This window comes from Sylvia atricapilla, chromosome Z (assembly GCF_009819655.1).
Source record: "Sylvia atricapilla isolate bSylAtr1 chromosome Z, bSylAtr1.pri, whole genome shotgun sequence".
Taxonomy (NCBI): Eukaryota; Metazoa; Chordata; class Aves; order Passeriformes; family Sylviidae; genus Sylvia; species Sylvia atricapilla.
This window is the reverse complement of record NC_089174.1, coordinates 27,850,283-27,871,369: the sequence shown is the minus strand read 5'-3', so window position 1 is coordinate 27,871,369 and position 21,087 is coordinate 27,850,283. Positions and strand designations below refer to the sequence as shown.

At 38.6% G+C, this 21,087-nt stretch overlaps 1 protein-coding gene across 1 annotated transcript in view; it reads right to left on the bottom strand.

Moving 5' to 3' along the window:
* The window catches only part of DTWD2 (DTW domain containing 2), a 40,479-nt gene extending 19,939 nt beyond the window's left edge, over positions 1-20,540 (bottom strand). Inside the window, exons 1-2 of the mRNA XM_066339550.1 lie at positions 20,485-20,540; positions 9,912-10,101 (exon numbers count right to left, since the gene is read on the bottom strand). Of these exons, the coding sequence (XP_066195647.1) occupies positions 9,912-10,101; positions 20,485-20,540 (246 nt within the window). The remainder of the gene's footprint in view (positions 1-9,911; positions 10,102-20,484) is intronic.
* Between the last annotated feature and the right edge of the window lie 547 nt (positions 20,541-21,087).

Genomic DNA, 21,087 nt, shown 5'->3' with positions numbered 1-21,087 from the left:
TTGCCTCAAAAACCATTATGTTTACCTTTAACAGGCAGCAAATGTACAACCTATTTTAACAGATTTATGATGATGCATTTTACCACAGGATTCTTAGAATCTCATATAAATATGAGCAAACAGCTTTAAAAAAATTTAAAGAAAGCAAGCATTGGGTAACATTTACCACACCTACAGATCTTTTTTTTTTTCTAGTTCATTTCAAGCCTATCAAACTGTGTAATGAAGAACACGTAAATTCAATTGGGAAAATGGGCAAAACTGAATTTAAGAAAATGTTTGACTACTCTGGGAAAATTTGGCTAGGATACCTGATCTGAAAGCCCTTCATACATAGGAAGGCATAAAAACCTCAGGGCTTTTTATTTATTTGTTTTCATAGAATTACAGAATAATTTTCAAGGGTCATTTAGTCTAGCCTTCCTCCGCTTGGCCTTGTTGAACCTCATCAGGCTTCCACAGGTCCACTTCTTGAGCTTGACGAGGTCCCTCTGAATGACATCCAGTCCTTAAGGAGTGTCATCCCACTACTCAGATTGGAGTCATTGCAAATGTGCTGTGGGTGTACTTGATTCCTTTGTCTTTGTCATTACTGATAATACTAAGTAACACTGCTCCCAGTAGAAACCACTGAGGGCTCCACTTGCAACTGTTTCCCACTGGAACACTAAGCAATTGACCTTTACTGAGCCTCTACCCTCTGGATGTGACTGTTCACCTGCTTCCTCATCCATCAAACAGTCTCCCATCTCTCTCCAATTCAGAGAAAAGAATGTTGTGGGGGACCCTGTCAAAAGCTCTACAGCAGTCCAGATAGATGACATCTGTAGCTCTTTCCTTGTCCACTGATGTAGTCCCTCCATCGTGAAAGGGTTTGGAACTAAATGACTTTTAAGCTCCCTTCCAACCCAAACCACATTTTTTTGTATACACTACAGAAGACCTTGAACTAATCGCCAAGGCAGTAAAAAACAGGTATGGTGGGCTGCAGTGAACTCAGGTACAAATAAATGCTGGAGAGGGTATCCAAGAGACTGGACAGATTGCTGGCTGAAACATTTCGGGCGCATGTGGGGAAAAGGGCAGGTTGGGCCTTGCCTTTGGTGAGGTGATGCCCCGCGCCACACACCCCACCTCAGTCCTGTATCTCAGTCCTACAGTGGCTACCAGCCCCTGGCATGACCAAGGCAATACTCCACATCTGCCCCTGGAGCCCCAGTCTTGCCTCAGAGTGGACAGATCAGGTAAGTCCCACCTGGGGAAAGGGCAAAAGAAAGCCAAGGGGTACTTCAGCCAGGACATGAGGCAAGTGCAAGTCATGACTCTGCTTCCTGTTGGACTTCCTATCAGCTGAATGCCATGGGAACTAAGAGTGTTTGTTCTTTTCTACAGCTTTTCTGTCCTTCTCTCTTGCTTCTTCTAATTTCCTCACCCTGGAGTTTCTCAAAACTTAATATCAGATGGGCTTGGAGCCTGCTAAGTTGAATGGGGCATCAAGTTAATGCTTTGTGAAGTGTTTTATGTTGATTATATGTTGCCTTAAACTTTTACCAGCTTTCTCTGCTTTTCTGAAGTTGCCATTAAAGCTTTTTTTGTTGTTGACTGCTTGAGGAGGTCTTGTTAGCACTTCTCCCATGCTCCAAGTACATTAAAAACTGTGAGCCCCTTTAAGAAGCTTATCAAGCCATTTTTCTGGGGCTTTACAGGTATTACTTTACGTGTGGTGGAAGTCAATCTACAAAGACTGTACATTAAGAGAGAATCTTGCATAAAGTTAATCTGTCATCATATTTGATTACTACTACTAAACAGAAGGTCAAGAAATTGGAATCCCAGGTCCAATAAAAAATTAAAAGAACTTCTGTACTGGGCCAACAAATAGTTTTTCAATTTGTATCACTACAGGAAGTGTTCAAGATGTATTTAATGCAAAGATTTTGATGTAGAAAAAAATCTCATCATCAATGGTACTGCCTAAAGCATGACAATTTAACAATTCCAAATCTGGTTCAGGATTTGAAATATTGTCTTCTCTGAATCAAAAGTTTAAAATGTGCACAGATAATGTAGTTAGATGGCTGAGTTCTCTTCTAGTTGTTTGTGAATTTTTGTGCACTTTCTTGTGCACTTTCAGGTCTCGGGCCTGAAAGGGACAGCATGCATGCATTCAAGCCAGCAGATGTACACCTAGCTCTTGAGCACTGAATTGAGGTTTTCATCAAATTTATTACTACAATCTCAAAATCTCATTGCTGACAATTGCCCAGTTAAGAGATTAATTTTTTTTTAATATGCTTTCATTAACATTTATCTACAATGGATTTCCTGTGCTGTATTAATGTCCAGTTACTGAACTTCACACTCTACAATTCTCCACAGAGTAATCACTACCACTTTCAACAATTTAATGTCATGATGACATTTTGTCACTTAACTAGTATACCTTCAGTATCACTTCAGAATATGCTGAACAACATGGATTCACAACAGGTCTGCTAACAATTTCTCATAAAATAAAATTTCAATCACTGTGAAAACAGGCCAGTTACTGATGCCTTGTTCAGCATTTTTTATACAAGACAACATTCCTTCTTACAACACTTAGCTCTATTGTGAGTATTTAGTGAGGGATCTGCAGAAAGTGATCTCTGCACACTGCTTCAGTCAACTTGCTTCTGAAGGAGCCATGAAGCAGGTGGATAAACAGCTTCAGTAAACTTGTAAGATGTGTCATCTGTTTTCAACAGTTGTATTGAGCTAGACCAATATTGCATATATATCCCTGGATCTCCTAATTCTAATCTTAATCAGATTTTCTACTAAGTTATTTGGTACAGGTATTACTGCAGTATACCTAGATACATGAAAGGATAAGCAGAAACACAGCCAGCAATATGCAATACTCACACAATAATCAGGGACCGTGTTAACCTTAAACTGTGATGTTAAGACTTTCTGAGTCTTCACTGTTGACTGGGTAAGACGGCATTGACACATGACTATCCCTAGAAAACTGACAATTCTAGAACTGAACATAAATTTTGTGTCCAAAAATAATTCTGGATACTTTATCCTTATTTCAAGAATTTCCTTTGCATCAATTGTCCTGGAAGTTTAGAGCATTGGAGGCACAACTTTTCCTCCTCAGAAAAGGCATGCATGACCTTATATACACATCATGCAGTCTAACACACAGGAGATTAGCACTCTTCTGATGCAGATAAGTTAACAGATCAACAGATAGGTGAATAGATAAAAAAAATCTAATCACAATTTTAAATTACATGGCATTCACTAAAAATGCTAATATAGAAAGTCTGCTTTGCATCAGTTGAAATAATTTCTGACTGCTAAATATTGTTTTTCTATAAGGGTTACTGCAAAGAGATGCTCTTGATATTGATAAAAAAGCCTCTAAATCTCTAAATGATCACCAAAAGGATGGTATAGACAGTGTTTGTCAAAACCTCTGAATAACAATCAAAGTCTGTACACATACACTCTTCCAATTTCTGGATGATTCTGCAATATATTCTCATTATGGTATTTGGAACTCTGAATTCTCTTGCAGGATGAGAAATATACAAATTATTTTTAACAGTTAAAACTGTAGTTACAGTAAATCAGATTTACTGATGATTCTGTGATCTCAAAGCCACCTTTTACTTTTTAAAAGCTCAAGCAAGACTGCAGACAGACCTGTTAAACTATTTGAAAGTGATATCTTGTGCCACAAGAAAGCTGGTTAGAAAACAAATTCCACCGCAGGGAGAGAAGGGTGAGGGAAAGAGTGGAAGAAGAAGAGATCCCAAGCATAATCTTAAACTGGATATTAAAACACCAACTTGCCTGAGAACCAGTGCTTGACAATACAAGCATACATTCACAAATGCTCATGACTAGTCAAGCAGATTTAAGCATACAGTGCAAGCTGAATTTAACACTAAAGTTCAAAGGTTAAAAATTAGCTGCAAGGAACCAGATTTCAGCTGATGATACCAATGCCCATTAAGTAGCAGAAGAGTGCATCAACAAAGAATTAAAAAGTCATAATGAGTATAAAGCTTCCCCAAACCGAAAACTGAGCCCACTCATGCACAAGCAGACAGGCCATTCAGACTAACAGTGAGTTAAGGCAGAAACAAAAAATTAAACAATCTGTGCAAATGGTAACTTTAAAACTAGGACACTCACTTCATAAAAATATTCTACAGTCTTCTGAGACATTTACAAAGCATTTACAAAATGTCAAGGCATTACAGATTATTAGGTAAAATGTTACACATAAACAACATAGGAAGAAAAAGAAAGAAAAAAAAAACAACAACAACAACAAAAAAAAAAAAAAAAACAGTGAACTACACTTTATACCCCATTCCTGACTGTATAAAATAAATTTTTTCTCGACTGTTGGCTAGATTGATGCTGATGCCTCAGCTGCAAAATAGAGGGAAATACAGTTTTCATGCACCATTCCACATTCACTTGAAACTATTGGTACCTGAATACCAGAATACAAATTCTTCTCCCCACTCCTCAAAATTCTGAAAATAAAATGTGATGACACTGAGGTGGTGAGTGCTGCTCCAGAACCTGGGCAGGGACAGTCAGTCCCCTTGGAACCAGCATGGCATGGTGCAGCTCCCAGTGCCACCACTCCTCAGTCTCACCACACACACCAATATGCCTTGTTCTTGACCCAAAACTCCTCTCCTCTGAGGAGGGAGCACATGGGCACCAGAAAAAAAACAGCATCCAAGAGATGCAAAATCTCTGCTGAGCCCTGAATCAGAATCAGTGAGCCCAAAGGGCACTGAGCCAGCCCCAGGGCTGAGTGACTGCCAGTAGGGCAGATAAGGCAAGGGGAGGACCCTATTGTCCTCTCCCCAAGGGTGAGCCAGATGAGATGTCAGGTAAGCAAGGACAGATACATGCCAGCAAGACTCATGGACGTGGCCTCACACAGAAAGAAGCACAGTACCCTGGGACAAGCACGGATCTTGGAGGTCCAGGGTGTGGGCAAACATATACAACAAACAAGCAGTTCAAAGCCTTCACCTAATAGACAACCAACCTCTCCTCCAGTGAGGACAGGGCTCGTGTGAAGCTTTTCAAAGCCTCAGAACAATCACATGCTTCCTCAGGTCCCATGACATTTAGCCCTGGAATCCAGCCCTCCCTCAATGCCACAGCAAGATAACCTCAAGAGCAGGGAAGGAGGGAGAGGAGGAGCTGCAGGCCAGGGACAGGGACCCTCTTGTCCTGATCTGGCTGCATCTTGGGCAGTCACAAGACCAGGAAGATGGTAAAAATAATAAGAAATAAGTAAACCACACTATCCAGAAAGCGCCAGTTAACTTTTTCACTTTATTTCCCATTCCTTCCAAAAAATGGCCAACAAAGCCAACAACCATAGCACTTTACAATATTTTTAAGGGATGGATATTCATTTTCTACAATTCAGAATAAGCATGATTATCTAAAGATTTTCACTGGGTTTTTAAAATGGAAAACAGTACCAGGTGATAGAAATAATTCCTTCAGGTTTGGAATAGCAGTTCCTGTATCTGTAACAGTGATCCACAAATATTTATCCATAAATAAAAATTATTCCTGTATTACCTACTTCCAATAAAACAGTAAGCACTTGGGATAGATTGCCTACTTTTTGCATATGTGATTTTCAGGTTAACTCTTTCAAGTCTTGTTTGGTACTGAAGGAATAGAAGGCCAGAAGTGAGGGTTTAGTCATCTTTTCCCACTATGCTGTGTTTACCTCCTTATAAACAGAAGCAGCTGCACCCATACTGGCCTGTGATTGCTTCACACAATACACCACCACACAAACTGTGCCAAATGGCTAGTTCTTCTCTCAAACTAATTGCATCAACTCCTTCAAGGTAACTGAATACCTTCTCTGTGACCCCTCTGCAACAGCAGCTGCTGCATGAAAGCCTGAGTTGTGGCTATGCAAAACATCCCGGGGATAATGTGCTTCTCCAGGGGGTGCCAGTTCATGAAGTACCCTACTTAACTGTAGCAGGTAAATAATATAAAATTAATATATTAATTATGTATAATTAACTATTTATATTAATATAAAATTGATATATTAATATATTAATATGGCCTCCTCTATATAATAGGAGGCCAGACAGAGAGCAAAACCACATGTTTAACCAATGTGGTTATCATGACGCTCTCCGTTTATTCTCTCAGATGACAGGTTATATAGATTCTTAGTATAGTTTACAATGACAGGACATACAAAGAATGCAAACAAGCACTATTTATCTTATACTTAAGGTGGCTGAACTGTTCATGCCACAAAACTACACCTAGAAACCCACTGTTTCCATGTGGCACCTTAACATAATTTCATGCTGTGACACAGCACAGGCCTGCAGGCCTGCACTGAGGCCCAGGCTGGATAGCTCACCCTCGATCCAAATACAAATCATGTCCTCACTCTTCAAGAAACTCCACAACGCTTAATCAATGTAATAATCATATTAAAGACTATTGAAATCATATGATGAGCAGCTGAGGGAGCTGGGGGTGTTTAGCCTGGAGAAGAGGCAGCTCACAGGAGACCATATTACTCTTTACAACTCCCTGAAAGGAGACTGTAGCCAGGTGGGGCTTGGTTTCTTCTCCTATGCAATTAAAATTAAGACAAGAGGACAGTTTCAAGCTGCCCTAGAGGAGGTTTAGGCTGAACATTAGGAGGAATTTTTTTTACAGAAAGGGTAATTAGGCACTGGAATGGGCTGCTCAGAGAGGTAGTGGAGTCACTCTCCCTGAAGGTGACAAGACTTCTAAAAAAAAATACTGGATGTGGTGCTTGGTATCAAAGACACCAAATTGACAAGGTGGTGGTCTGTTCTAGGTTGGACTTGATGACCTCAAAGGTCTTTTCCAATCTAGTTAATTCTGTAAAGTCATCTTAAGCCCAGTGTCTCATGCAGTTTTGCTAAAAAGTTTGTCCAAGCTCATGCTTTATAATTCATGAAAAAAACAACCCAGATAGAAAGAATGAATCTGGATCAAGACAAAAATTTACGTCTTTCTGATGAAGTTAAATATGTTAGACTCATATATATATATATCCTCTGGGGCTTTCTGAAATAGCACAATTTAAATTTCTTTAAACATTTTTTTCAAAGAAAAATGCTCTGATGACTGAGCTGTTAATTAAAAGAGCCTTTATTGGAGATCTCAAGATTTTAATACTAATTTAAAACAACAGCGAAGTTTATTAAAATATCCCACAGTATCTTCAAAAATCATCCAATATAGCAATTTTTACTACCCAAAAATAAAGCAAAGCTGTAAAGTCATACAATTAAATATTCCTTTCAATGCCTCCAATCTATTGTGTCTTTGTAGTACATCTTGCAATTAAAAACTGCTAACCTCCTCATTACTAAAATACCTCTTTTCTACCTCTCAAATATTGATTAAAAGCTCAAATCACCATTTATTGACTAATTCTAGTTTCTTTTTATACCTGAGATAATGCCCACAGGTATCACATTCTCTTCACCTTTAATATCTCCTCTATAGAGCTGTTGTCATATCCACCTCATTCTCTCTCTGCGGCCAAAGCCCATTTCTTGAATTTCAAATATTCAAGGGATATTCTACTCACTTTTTTCTCAAAAAATTGCAACATCAACACAGTTTCACAACATGATCAGCAAAATCTCTTTTCAAATAGAGAATCATTTACAGAGTATTTAAATATGAAGTATGATGTGGAAAATAAGAAATAACGTAGAAACAGTAAAAAGTCAGAAAAAGCCTACAGTGTTGGCCATAATTTCTAGCTCATTGAGAAAGATAAAACAGAACACTGTCACAGGGTGAACAAAGTTTAGTCCCTAGAAGTGCTGGTGTTTACTTGCGGACAGTTTTATAATAACCTTCTCCCACATTACTGGTAATTTTTACCATTTAGTTCTAGGAGATTGCACAGGTACCTCAAGCTTATTTTAACACAAAATGACCAAACTTAGTCTAACATGCAGGTTTGTACACAGCACTCCAACACAGCCTTTGCACTGATCTGGACTTAGCTGGTGTCTTCACTCAGCCTTACCTGTTTCACAGGTGACTGCTTGCAGCTACAGAATCTTTGTGTTATCCATTTAATCTAAAAATTTAAACCCTTTAAAACAAGAGCAGCACTGCAATTCTTATAAATAACACGGGTAGGGATAGCAGAATATACCTTTCCTTGAATAAAAGGACCAGATAAAAAGTAGAGTGTTGATTAATAGCTGCAACTGTTAAAGCCTGCAATCGATGCAATACAGAATTCAAGTATGCACAAAAAAACAAACCTCGTAAGAATTTTTTATGTTTTTTATATTCCTGCAGTCTGATGATGTTTTTCCCTAGAGCTTGAAGTATGATCCTTTGCATCACTGTTTCACAAATCAATGCCTCTGAACTTGCTCAGAAAGGAAGTCTGTGGCTCACCCCAGAGACAAACCATATCCAATAGTTCGCTTCTGCAAAGTCCTACACCCTGTACAGGGGTGCCCAGTTGCAGGAAGGGAAGGTACACAGTATGCAGTTATCAACTTCCATCCAGAAAACTATCTCTCTGGACTGTCACATCTTTACGTATTTTTATCTATGTTCATGTACAGAGGGTTATAGATTAACATCCTGTACCAACATTTGCTCCTACAGATAGGAAATTCTGTACAAAACAACATACAGAAAACAGTTATGGAAAAACTACATGTCTATAAAATCACATGTAGATGTGATTTATATCTAGTCTCTGGTGTAACAACATCCTATGGTAGCAGCACCTTTGTTTGTAAATATGAAATGTTTTTTTATTCTTGTAGCGCACATATACATTTTAATACCTTAGTGAAATCTACTGAAATAGTAAAATAAATCTAAAGTAAAGTAACAAACTGTGTATTATTGATGCTTTGAAATACATATTAATTATTTCTGTATTTATTAATTTTGTTTCATGCATCACAGTCAATACTACTGCTCAATTTTCCAAGAGTTTTTGGCATAGTATCTTAGTATATTTTCATTACATTATTTTTATTTGTTCTGTCACTTCAAAGTCTTTATGAGTTCCAATTTGTCTTGGGCAAGATTAAATAATTTCAAAAGCATTACTTGTATGTGAAATGATTCATATGTTTGCTGCCAATTATTTTAATAAAATAAACATTTTAACAGCCTCAGGGATACTAATTATGATCTAGTGAGGAAGGGAATTTTTTTTTCCATTAGTAAAACTGTTAGTACTAATACTTTTTCTTAACTATACTTTTAATAATGTCCCTGAATAAAAATGGCAGCTTTGTCAAAAATTTAAACGTAGACAAACAAACCTAGTCTGTTGAAAATACTTAATATTATTGTGCATACAGCCAAATGGGCAGTATTTGTCACATGTTACCTGAGACAGAGTTTTCAATATGGGGACCACACATGAGAAGAGTGTGACCCATTCCTAAGAGGCTACAAAATTAAACTTTGAGCTTTCCTATTTCTGCAATGTAAAATACTTATGCAGGGGAAAAGAAATGCTTAATTTAATCAAGAAGTGCTTATTTCAATCTATGTATTCTAACATCTTAAACAAGACGTTAAAATTTTCTACACAGATTAATTTTCAATTTTGCAAAACAATGATTCACTATAGTTACACACACTAACTCAAAAACAGAAAAATAATTTCAAGTCAGAAAGTGGAAACCCTCAATATTTGCAATCATCCTTCTTACAATCTTACAGATTACCTAAATAATTAAGCTATCATTCTCATTAGCTGGTTACATCCTCAGAAAATCACTCTGATCTGACTGTTCAGAAGCAAGCATCTATTAGAAAAATTTAGAATATTTATTTTACAATTTATAACTCACCTGCTTGGGAAGGCGGAAGAGAGAATTTTTGTAAAATATATCTTTTGCTTGACTCCATGTTCCATCAATAATGATCATAACAGACGGACTAGAAGACATCACTGCCACTTCTTCCAAACTGGTTGCTTCAGCTCCAGGATACAAAATTAGAGTACTGGGATTTCTGCACACAGTTGCTAATTCAGGATACCTTCAATGCACATAAACACAAAATTAAATTAATTATTGAAAGTCTTCATGACATACATGTACTTTCAGATATTAGCTCCCACCCATCTCCACCAAATTTTACTTAAAATGTCACTTTCTCATCTCCCACTTTCTCCTTCCAACACCTCAGAAGCTGTTGGTTTCCCCCCAGCTTTTAAGTGGAGGCAGTCAAAAAACGACAAAAGTAATCAATGAAAACTGAATAAAGCAATACATCATATCTTTTCCACTGCTTAAAAACTATTTTAATGTCCACTGGAACCAAAGACATCTTGAATAAAGTACCAAAATTAAATATATATGTTCTAGAAAATGTGTTCAAACACTTGGCATAAAATTACTGCAATTATCCCATTTTTAAACTTATATATAGAGAGAATATTAGCAATTCATGGTCCACACCTACAGAACACTTTTGAAAATATTACAATTTCCATTGTTTTTTGGGGTTTTTAAATTATAACTTATACTAACTGCTACAGTTATAGTTCCCATACTTTTACACTTTCTTCTTCCTTTCTGTTGGCTTCTACATTTGTCAATGGTATCACAGGAGTAACTATTGTCTATTAAGCATACAGTTAATGTACATGGCAAGTTTTTGCAGGACACCACTGTCTTAGTGTATAAAAACCTGTGAAAAACATCATCATTTATACAGTATTCCAACTCTCAAAAGCCAAGCCTAAACTAGTCTGGCCTTGAACACTCCAGAGATAGGCAGCCACAGCTTCTGTAGTCAATCTATTTCCATGCCTCACCCCCAAAAGGGTAAAGAGTTTATTCCTAGTATCTAATCTAAATCTACTACTCTCTTTCAGTTTAAAACCATTTCCCTTGTCCTAGATCTTGCACAAGCCCCTCTCCTCCCCTCTTTCTTGAAACCCCCTTTAGGTACTGAAAGGCTTCAATAGAGTCTTCTCTTCTCCAAACTCAACAATTCCAACTCTCAGCCCTTCCCGTAAAAAAAGCCCTCTGATCATCTTCATGGCCTTCCTCTGGACTCTTTCGCATATATCCATATCTCCCCTGTGTTGAGGGCTCCAGAGCTGGACACAGATGGGGTCTCACCAGAATGGAGACAAGCAAACCAGTAGGGGAGAACCCAAGTCTAGTCTTGTAACAAAGACTGCATTGCTTGTCTGGAACTCATTTCCACAGCACCATCACATAGTCTTTAGAATCACCTAAATCAGAAAGGTCATTGCCTTAAGAACCCAAGTCTTCAAAGAGCAAATTATCCTGAGAGATTTTAAATCATTAATACTCTTAGAGGATTAAAAAAAATGCATTCTTAAAACTAATCCAAACCCATATTGATTAAGAAGCACTTTAAGTTCATATTACAAACACTACAACTGATGTTTTAGTCTTCAAAATACAATTTAGTTGAAAACAGTGGTTTTCAATGCATATCCAACCAAGGATCATGGAATCATCACTAAATCATAGAATCACTGGGGTTGATTAAATATCATCCCATTCCAACCTCCTTGCCACAAGGTGGAACATCTCCCAATAGACCAGGTTGCTCAGAGCCCCATCCAACCTGGCCTTGAACATATCCAGAGACAGGACATCCATAGCTTCTCTGGGCAATCTGTCCCAGTGCTTCACCACCTTCAAAGTAAAGAATTTCTTCCTAATATTTAATCTAAACCTGCTTTCTTTCAGTTTGAATCCATTCCCCCTTATTCAGTCCCTAAATGCCCTTGTAAGTAGGCTCTCTTCCTGTACTAGGCCGCAATTAGCCCATCTCTTTTCCAGGATGAACAATCTCAACTCTCCTAGTCTTTTCTCTTCCTAGTCTTTCCATTCCTTTAATTCCCACCAAGCATTTCTTCGATGACTTCCCCAACACTGGACACTTAAGATTTGGCTGAACATGTTTAGCCATCTTGTCTAGACTGTGTTTTTTCTAGAAGAACTTGGACCAGATGATCCTTGAAGTCCCCTTCCTCACTGGTATCCTATAATTCTACAGTACATATGTAATGAATATCAACAGGCAAATATGGCCTTTAGTTGCTCTTTTCCTCAAAACAGAATGACTTCAAGTAATTGAAGGAATATCCCCTGTAAAGACTATGATGAATGAAAATCCTTTATACAGACACTATGACATTTACAATATCTTCACTGGCATTTTGCAAGACTTGCAGACTTCAGAAAATGTTGGAATTCCCAAGAGAAAGTAATTTGTATCATCTACAGTTGTAATAATTTACTTCAATCCAGGTAAGATTTTATGGCAATACTGAAAAGATCAGTCTGACAATAATAAATTTCTCTTTCTATAAACACATCAATACAATTCTTTTTTTTATCTGTCTGACATGACCAGCAGCTAATGTAAAGCTCAAACAGATGACACAATTTAAAACTTAGGCTGTAAAATACAACTCTGGTCTTGAGCTCCATAAGAGCAATACTTGCAATACTTGCATCTCTTATAAATTAGTTTCAGTTTTAGTATCCAGCAGGTATTGCAGGCCTTAATAATCCATTTAGTATGACAACAATCTCTGCTAAGCAGAACTATTCAGATGTTTCATTCATGTCTGTCCATGGATCCAACTCTGTCACAGAAGATTTATGCATTCTCATGATTGTACTTAAATAGCATTTCATTATTTCCAGGATGCATGCTCTTGAAATATGTAATTCAAACATAATCCCATTTTTGTACCATAAACATTTTCAGGACACATATACTCAGTTGCTGTCAAACTCTCTAAGTGCTTTTATTTCAACATGGGTCCAGTGTGAAAGGCAAGCATTCAAATATTAGAAGTACAACACTGCCATTTAGTAGCAAACAATATTAATAACAAAATATCTGTAGAGAACTGTCAGGTTCTATTCCAGCTGGTAGAGGGGTCCGCCGCTTAGGACCCAGAGAGCCACAACCACCCCAAAAGATGTCTCGCTAAAGACAGCTTCTTGGGGGGTCAGGGCGCTCCTCAGCTGGCGGAGGGGCTTCTCAGCATCGGGCAGAGCAGTGATTTTTCAGCTCAGTGATTTCAGCTCAGTGATTTCAGCTCCTGCCCTTGTGAGTTTGCCCCTCTTTTAGCCGGCCGTGGTGAGAGAGAGAGAGGTCTGGTGTGGAATTTCCGCAGGTGGTAACTTTATTGCAAAGGTACCAGTGAAAGGGGTCCAGGGATGAGGTACCCTCTGCCAACCAGAGGAAACCCAGGGGTTTTTATGGGACACCAGGGTGGGAGGAAAAGAGTACAAAACAAATCAATTGTAACAGATCTACATAAGATCCCGAGGGGGCTTGTGGGTCTCCGGACAGGTCGTGACTAAAAAGCTTGTCTTTTGTCTTAGGGGCTCTGGGTGAAGTTGCGAAATTCTTTTTTAACTCCTCAGCTTGGCTCTCTCCAGGGCAAAGCAGCTGGGGCTCCGCCCACCACCACAAGGTTCTTCCTACAAAAAAAAAGCACACCTTTCTACAAGGTTCTTTATTTAAATGAAGACTTCTCAGTTTTTCTTATAATTTTTACTATTTCACCTTAGTTACAGGCAGGTGCCTTTGCCTCCCCCAGTACTGCTTGAAAGACTGCAGACTGCCATAATTCCTATAAGGTAGTAATTCTCATCAGTTAATAAAATGGATAAAAAATAAAGGTAACTACCCTTTGTCATTTCCTGATGTTCAGAAAAAGGCCCTTAGTATCAAGACTGAAGCACAAGAAATATCCAGCAACAGTCCATCTTTTTTATCTACTTTTTAATCATGTATCTACTTTTCTTTCATGTAAAGTTCAGAAACATTAGCACAAGGATCATCACAGAATTGTTTACATTGGAAAGGACCTCAATGACTCTCAAGTCCAACTGGACACTTAAGACTGCCAAGTCCACCACTAAACCATATCCCCAAACTCACTATCTACAGGTCTTTTCAATACCTCCTGGGATGGTGACTCCACCACTTTCCTGGGCAGCCTGTTCCACTGTCTGACAGTCCTTTTAGTGAAGGAATTCTCCAGTCTAAACCTCTCACTGAAGCACATCTTAAGATCCATTTCTTCTTGTTCTGTCTGTTGCTTGATAGCTCACAGAAGAAACCAACACCCACCTCTCTATAACCTCTTTTCAGGTAGTTGTAGAGAGTGACAAGGTGTTCCTAATATGTGACGTATGCTGTGTTGGGTTCACAACAAGGTTTCGGCACAGAGTAAACTGCAGGAGTTGTGTGTTCCCTATGAATATGCCCAGAAAGGCACTGCAGCCTGTGGAGAGCACACACACTGAGGGATAGGGAAAGTGTGAGGAGGAAGGACTGGCAGAAAGGAACTGCTATGAATTGACTGCAAAGTTAAAGTCTATAGTATCCAAAGAAAAAAATAGCCAGAGAGAATGTCATCTAAATTATACTGAGAAATCTGAAATTTGATATGGTAAAGTACAGTTTCAGATGGAAATTAGCACATGTTCAGTTAACTAGCACTAATTTTGCAAGTTCACACTTCTCACACACAGACTGAACAAAGGCTGTGACAGGCTGATGATGTCAGCTTACATCTTAGTCATTCTTGATTGAGGTAAGGGGCAAAAATGTGTGAATTTAGTTTGATAGCAAAATGACACCAAATGTGCATAAAGCACACAAAAAAAAACCTCACAAAAAAGTTACCTGAATAAAGAACTATAACCTGTAAACAGTTTTACATTTAGCAAAACTTGATTAGTTGCTATTTTACATAGTAAGATTTCTTTGTGAACAAGCATTAGAATGTGCCATATCTATTGTAAATAATTACCTTAAAAAGCTTTATAAAATCAACAGAAATAAGGTTAATTTTATTTCTTTGAAAGTGAAGCTACACACTTTCCCAAGTGGTCCATTTAATTTCTGATCTAACTACTGAACTGCAGGAGGGCTGGCAAATGTACTGAAGTTTCACAGAATCATAGAACCAAAAAACAACAGAATATGCTGAATTGCAAGGCATCCACAAGGATCATTGACTCAATTCCTGTTCCTGTTCAGGACACCCCAAGAGTCACACCATGTGCCTGAGAGTATTGACCAAATGCTTACTGAACTCAGACAGGCTTGGTGCTGTGACCACTTCCTTTGGGAGCCTGTTCTGGCACACAGCCACCATCAGGATGAAAAAGCTTATCCTGGTATCTAACCTAAACATCCTCTGCCACAGCTTTAGGCCATTCCTCTGAGTCCTGTTGCTGGTCACAAGAAAGAAAAGATCAGTGTCTGCCCCTCCTTTTTCCCTCACAAGAAGCTGTAACTGCAGTGAGGTCTCCCCATCTCCTTTTCTTCAGGCTGAACAGATCAAGTGATTTCAGCTGCCCCTTGTACTGATTCTCCTCAAGGCTCCTTCATTGCTCTTCTCTGGACACTCTCTAACAGCTCAACATCATTTATATTGTGGTGCCCAAAACCACACAAAATATTCAAAGTGAGGCTGCCCCAGCTTAGAGCAGGGCAGGACAATTCCCTCCCTTGCCTGGCTGGCCATGCTGGGCCTGATGCACCCCAGGACAGGGTTGGCCCTCCTGGCTGTCAGGGCACTGCTGGTTCATGTTCACCTTGTCACTGACCAGGACCCCCAGGTCCCTTTCCATGGTGCTGCTCTCCAGCATCTCATTCCCCAGTCTATACACACAGCCAGACTTGCCTCATCCCACATGCAGAATCTAGAACTTTGTCTGCTTTGATTTCAGAAAGCAATGCAGATAAATCAGTAATTGTCCCCACACTGCCCTAAATAACAGTGGTGGATGGATGCAGAAATATTTGCATCTGTTGTCTTGTAAGTGTTCCTCATTAGAATCTGTAATTTTATCATAGCATCGAGAATCATCGAAGTGTGAATATTTGCAAGGAGTGAAGGCTTGAAGATTAGATTATCTTTCCAGAAAAGAAAAATAAAGTAAAATAAAATAAAAAATGTAAAACAAAAAACCATCCAAATACTCAAAAATATAAAATACAAGTTAAAAATTATAGTGACAAGGTTGTTTATAAAACTCTGGTATCAAAATAATTTGGATTTTTGACAGGTTAGACATTAGATACAGTCGCTATGTCTGTTCAATATACACCCAGAATTACTGCTAAGTGGATCATTATTATTATACAAAATCAATTACCTACAGAATTTTATTAGTAGCCTAAAAAGAGCATGAATCCAATAAGTTGTATTTTATTAATGCATAAGAGATTATAGCTGGCTTTGCCCTAACATTTCCATAGTCAGTAGCAGACATACTGCCCAAATATACTGCAGCTGTTAGATACCTAAGTCCATGAACAATGCAAGGAAAAGACATTAGCACTTTTTTTTGCCCACCATGCTACAGTCCACTTTTTTTGACATTCTATATCTTTACAGATGGCATTTTAATAGACATCCTTCAAATGTAAACACTTTTGTAATCACAGTTATAGAAAACCATGCACAATGTATTATTCAGCTATATAAATAAGAACTTAACTTCCTATTCAGGAATAAGTAACCTCTTAATAGAATTGACACAAGAGATGCCCTAGTTACACCACTGTTCACTCACATACTTTTGTATATTTCAACTACATTTCATATAGTACATATATCATATGTACTAACAATAATATTCAATTTTCATTGAAGGAAAGAAAACAGCAAATATTAACAACTCACTAAAGTGTTATTTTTATAATACTACCATGTTCTAAGTACTCATCCCAAACTGTTCACTTCTAGGTAAATCATTTTAGTACGTCAAAGAAACCTCAGTATCTGACATTAATGTAATCAATACCAAAAACAACCCACATCAGAGTTAAAGTCTTTGAGTATTTGGGGTAAAAAATCCAGCTAACCAATGGAACTAGTCTTTTATTTGAGAAACATTATCTGATAAGCCAAATCACCATGCAAAAACCTCATATTTCCAGCACAATTAAAATTACAGATTACAGGAAGAATAGAGAAGACTAGGAAAAGTCACATATTAGGTACTAAAAAACTGGATTAACCCCTTCTCATTTTTACCATTATAGTGTCAATTATATGTTGAAGATATCAAGTTCTGGAGAAACAAAGTTGGTTCTTTAGTTTTTCTGCAATATAGGCAAACCAAGAATAAGGTAAATGTAATCTACACAGTTTGTGCATCAGTTTTCAGCCACATTAAAAAAGTGGACCCAAGAAGGAATTGAGTAGAGGAAATTCTAAACAAAACAAAACAAAAACAAAAAAGTGCTTTATGTTTACTCTTTTATCAAAACACCAAAAAAAGTTACAATTCTGATTTCCAGTCTTACTGTCTCAACCATTGGAAATCTAAATCTTACACTTTCATTCAGGTCATACCAGTTATTCTGTAGGACACAATTCTGGGTACTGGATACACATATTGGATACTGATTACAAAACACAGGAAAAATAATCAAGATACAGTTGGACAGCAAAGTTGCCTTCTCCTTAAAGCAACGGGCACTGAGAGCTACCTAGCTGAGATGGTATGTACACTCTTCTTCAACAGCAGACCTTTGCCAGCTACGGATTCACAGCTGTCAGTTTGGTGGTTGGCATGCCACTGCTAGAGCTGCTGTGATGGGGACTTTCAAAGAAAATCATCTGCTGCATAAGCCATTCAAATCCATGGTGACAATTACTTATGCTCACAAAAGCTGTCTTGAACTCTAAGTTTTCAGAGCTGTTGCCAGGACCTGCTGTATTCCCCAATAATACAAATATTTCCACTACCATTCTATGATTATTTACAAGAGTAGGGGCAACCATCCAGGTTATTACTTGGCCAGGTCTGCTGCATGGTAGGGTTCTATTTGTATGCAGAGAAAGAATGTGTGCACCACATCATGCTTCCATCTGCAGGCACTGTCTACATGCAAAGTCAGTGACAGCAGAGATATTGAGTTGTATTAGTTTATACCCTTCCAAACCACACACTTCTGGTGGCAGCAGTAAAGGAGTACAAATAGTATCAGACAACATCGACAAAAAGCAAAGGTATGGTCTTAATGTGCTTCAAATCAATGATACCTCTAAAATACATCCACAAGCATCCTGTAGTAATTTATTTCTTCAAACTAACAAAGACAGAAGTCTTGCCCCAACAGGGGGCAAGGTTGATTAAGTTGCCTGTACAGTAGGTACCAAACTGCTTACAGACAGCATGGCTTTTAAGAAATACAGAAAATAAACACGTTCTGTTTAGTCTAATGCGTCATAAAATGTAAGATAAAGCACTGAAATTTGTAAGGCTTTAGAATTCTCTTTAGGAGAGACTTTCACCCCAACAGAAGATCAGGGACCAGCACAGCCCTTCCCATCTACAATAAACACTGAGATATTTCTACAAGTCTGCAAAATGCCTGTTCATTTGTTTTCACAAGGAAGGAATATTTCTTAAAACATTGGCACAATGCATTTATAGCTAAGAAATAACACATTGCAAAGCTGGAAAGTAACTCTTCTCCATCACTCTTCCTTCCCTTTCCCAAGAAGGTGGGCATAAAGTCAGTGACTGAGCACTCCCAATTTCTACAGTCTCACATCCACAATACAAAGCAGGCACACGGCAGATGCTCAAAGTTTCAAGTTTTAATCCCAACCTGGGTAAGATAGACCACCAAAATTCATATGAACCTAAACTGTTTCTTGAAATCACCATGTTTGTTTTTATCATTACCACCAGCATGGTGTGCAGCAAAAAATCTAACAGAATTCGAGGCTGAGATCCATGAGAGGTTTTGACCTAAAAAGGAACCTCTAGTTTAGAGAAACACCTCTGAATTCAAACTTGAAGCAACTTTAATACTGTAATCAGTTCTAAAGGAATTCAAAGATTTAGTAGGTGCAAACTGTATTGACAGATAGATATACCTGATGTGTATCAGTTTGAAAAGTTCCTTCATTTTCAGGTTTAACATGAAGGGAATAAAATTTCCCTATAGCCTAGAACCTTTCAGATAAATATTACAGTTTTTATCACAGAACACTGAAAGAAAAGCAATGTATTTTTAATGTTTTCTAGGTAAAATACAGGCAGAACAAAGATGGGTAATTGTTGTGGTTTAAAAACAAACCAAGTAAGAGGCTCTAAGTCAGAAATAAAATTTAATGAGAAGAAAAGGAAAATAAAATAGAATAAAATAAAATAAATACAAAAAGAAAAAACCAGTGACAGAGTCAGAATACAACCTGATCAGGGTGATGGAAACAGTCCAGACGAGGTGGTCTTCTTGAAACAGAAATCTTGTAGAAAGGTTTGGTAGCTTCGGTCTTCTGGGAATCCAGTGGGAGAGGGCTGCTTCTACTGTCCCAAATCCCAGCTTATATCCAGGTGAGAATGCTTGGCTCTTCCTCATGGGCGGAGCATCTCACAATGGGATGATGAGTCATGGAAGAGAGCCTTAATGGCCCATTAAAGAGTCATGCAAAAGGCATTGATGGGCCATTAACTGAAGATGGTGATAGAATACATCCTAAACTACAACCCAGGACAATCTACCCCTTATTCTATTACTATCTACAACATGCTTAAATCAATACATTCTTACAGATGAATGCATATATACATACAGAATGAAACCTTACACACTGCTCTCACTTAAAATTAAGTCTTCCTGTGGTACACAACGGGTTTCTTCATCTTTTTGCATTACTCACCAAGTGTAGCTAGGTCCTTGAGCAAAGACAATCCTATGGACGGGTCTGCTTTTGCCTGAAGTGGGATTAATCCAAACACTTTTTCTTAAAATGCCCTTCATGTGTACCACAGGTACTTTGTCTCGATTTACTGTGTGTAAGGGTTCAGACTGGGCAGGATTACGTCGATTGATAGACCTTCGGGTGTTAACTATCCATGTGGCTTTGGCTAAGTTTAGTTCTCAATTCTTGAAGGTTCCCCCACTAAGTGCCTTCAGGGCAGTTTTTAATAGTTTGTTGTACCGTTCAACTTTTTCGGCAGCTGGTGCATGATAAGGAATGTGGTATATTCATTCAATACTATGTTCTCTAGCCTAGGTGTTTATAAGGTTGTTTTTGAAATGGGTTCTATTGTCCGACTCAATTTTTTCAGGGGTGCCGTGTCTTCACAGGATTTGTTTTTCAAGGCTCAGGATGGTGTTCCGGGCAGTGGCATGAGGCACAGGGTGGGTTTCTAGCCATCCAGTGGTGACTTCCACCATGGTCAGCACGTACCGCTTTTTTTGGCGTGTTTGGGGAAGGGTGATATAGTCAATTTGCCAGGCTTCCCCGTACCTGTACTTCAGTCATTGTCTACCATACCACAGAGGCTTCATTTGCTTGGCCTGTTTGATTGCAGCGCAGGTTTCACAGCTGTGGATGACTTGTGAGATGTTGTTTATAGTAAGGTTTACCTCTTGGTCACGGGCCCATCGATATGTTGCATCTTTTCTCTGATGACCAGAGGCATTATGGGCCCAACGAGCTAGGAATGATTCTCCCTTGTGCTGCCAATCTAGATCCACTTGTGATATTTTCACTTTGGCAGCTTTGTCTACCTGCTCGTTGTTGCGATGCTTCTCATTAGCCCAGCTTTTGGGTATATGCGCATTCACATGTCGAACCTTCACGGTCAGCCTCTCTACTCGGGCAGCGATGTCTTGCCAAATGTCAGCGGCCCAGATGGGTTTTTCTCTGCGCTGCCAATTGGCTTTTTTCCAGCGATTCAGCCATCCCCACAGAGCATTAGCTACCATCCATGAGTCAGTGTAGAGATAAAGCCTCGGCCACTTTTTTCGTTCAGCAATTTTCAAAGCCAGCTGGACAGCTTTAAGCTCTGCAACTTGACTCGATCCACCTTGTCCCTCGGTAGCTTGTGCAACTTGTCGTGTGGGGTTCCATGCTGCAGCTTTCTATTTCCGGTTAGCTCCTACAATTCGGCAGGAGCCATCAGTGAACAGAGCATATCGTCTTTCAGTCTCCGGTAGCTCATTATATGGTGGGGTTTCCTCAGCACG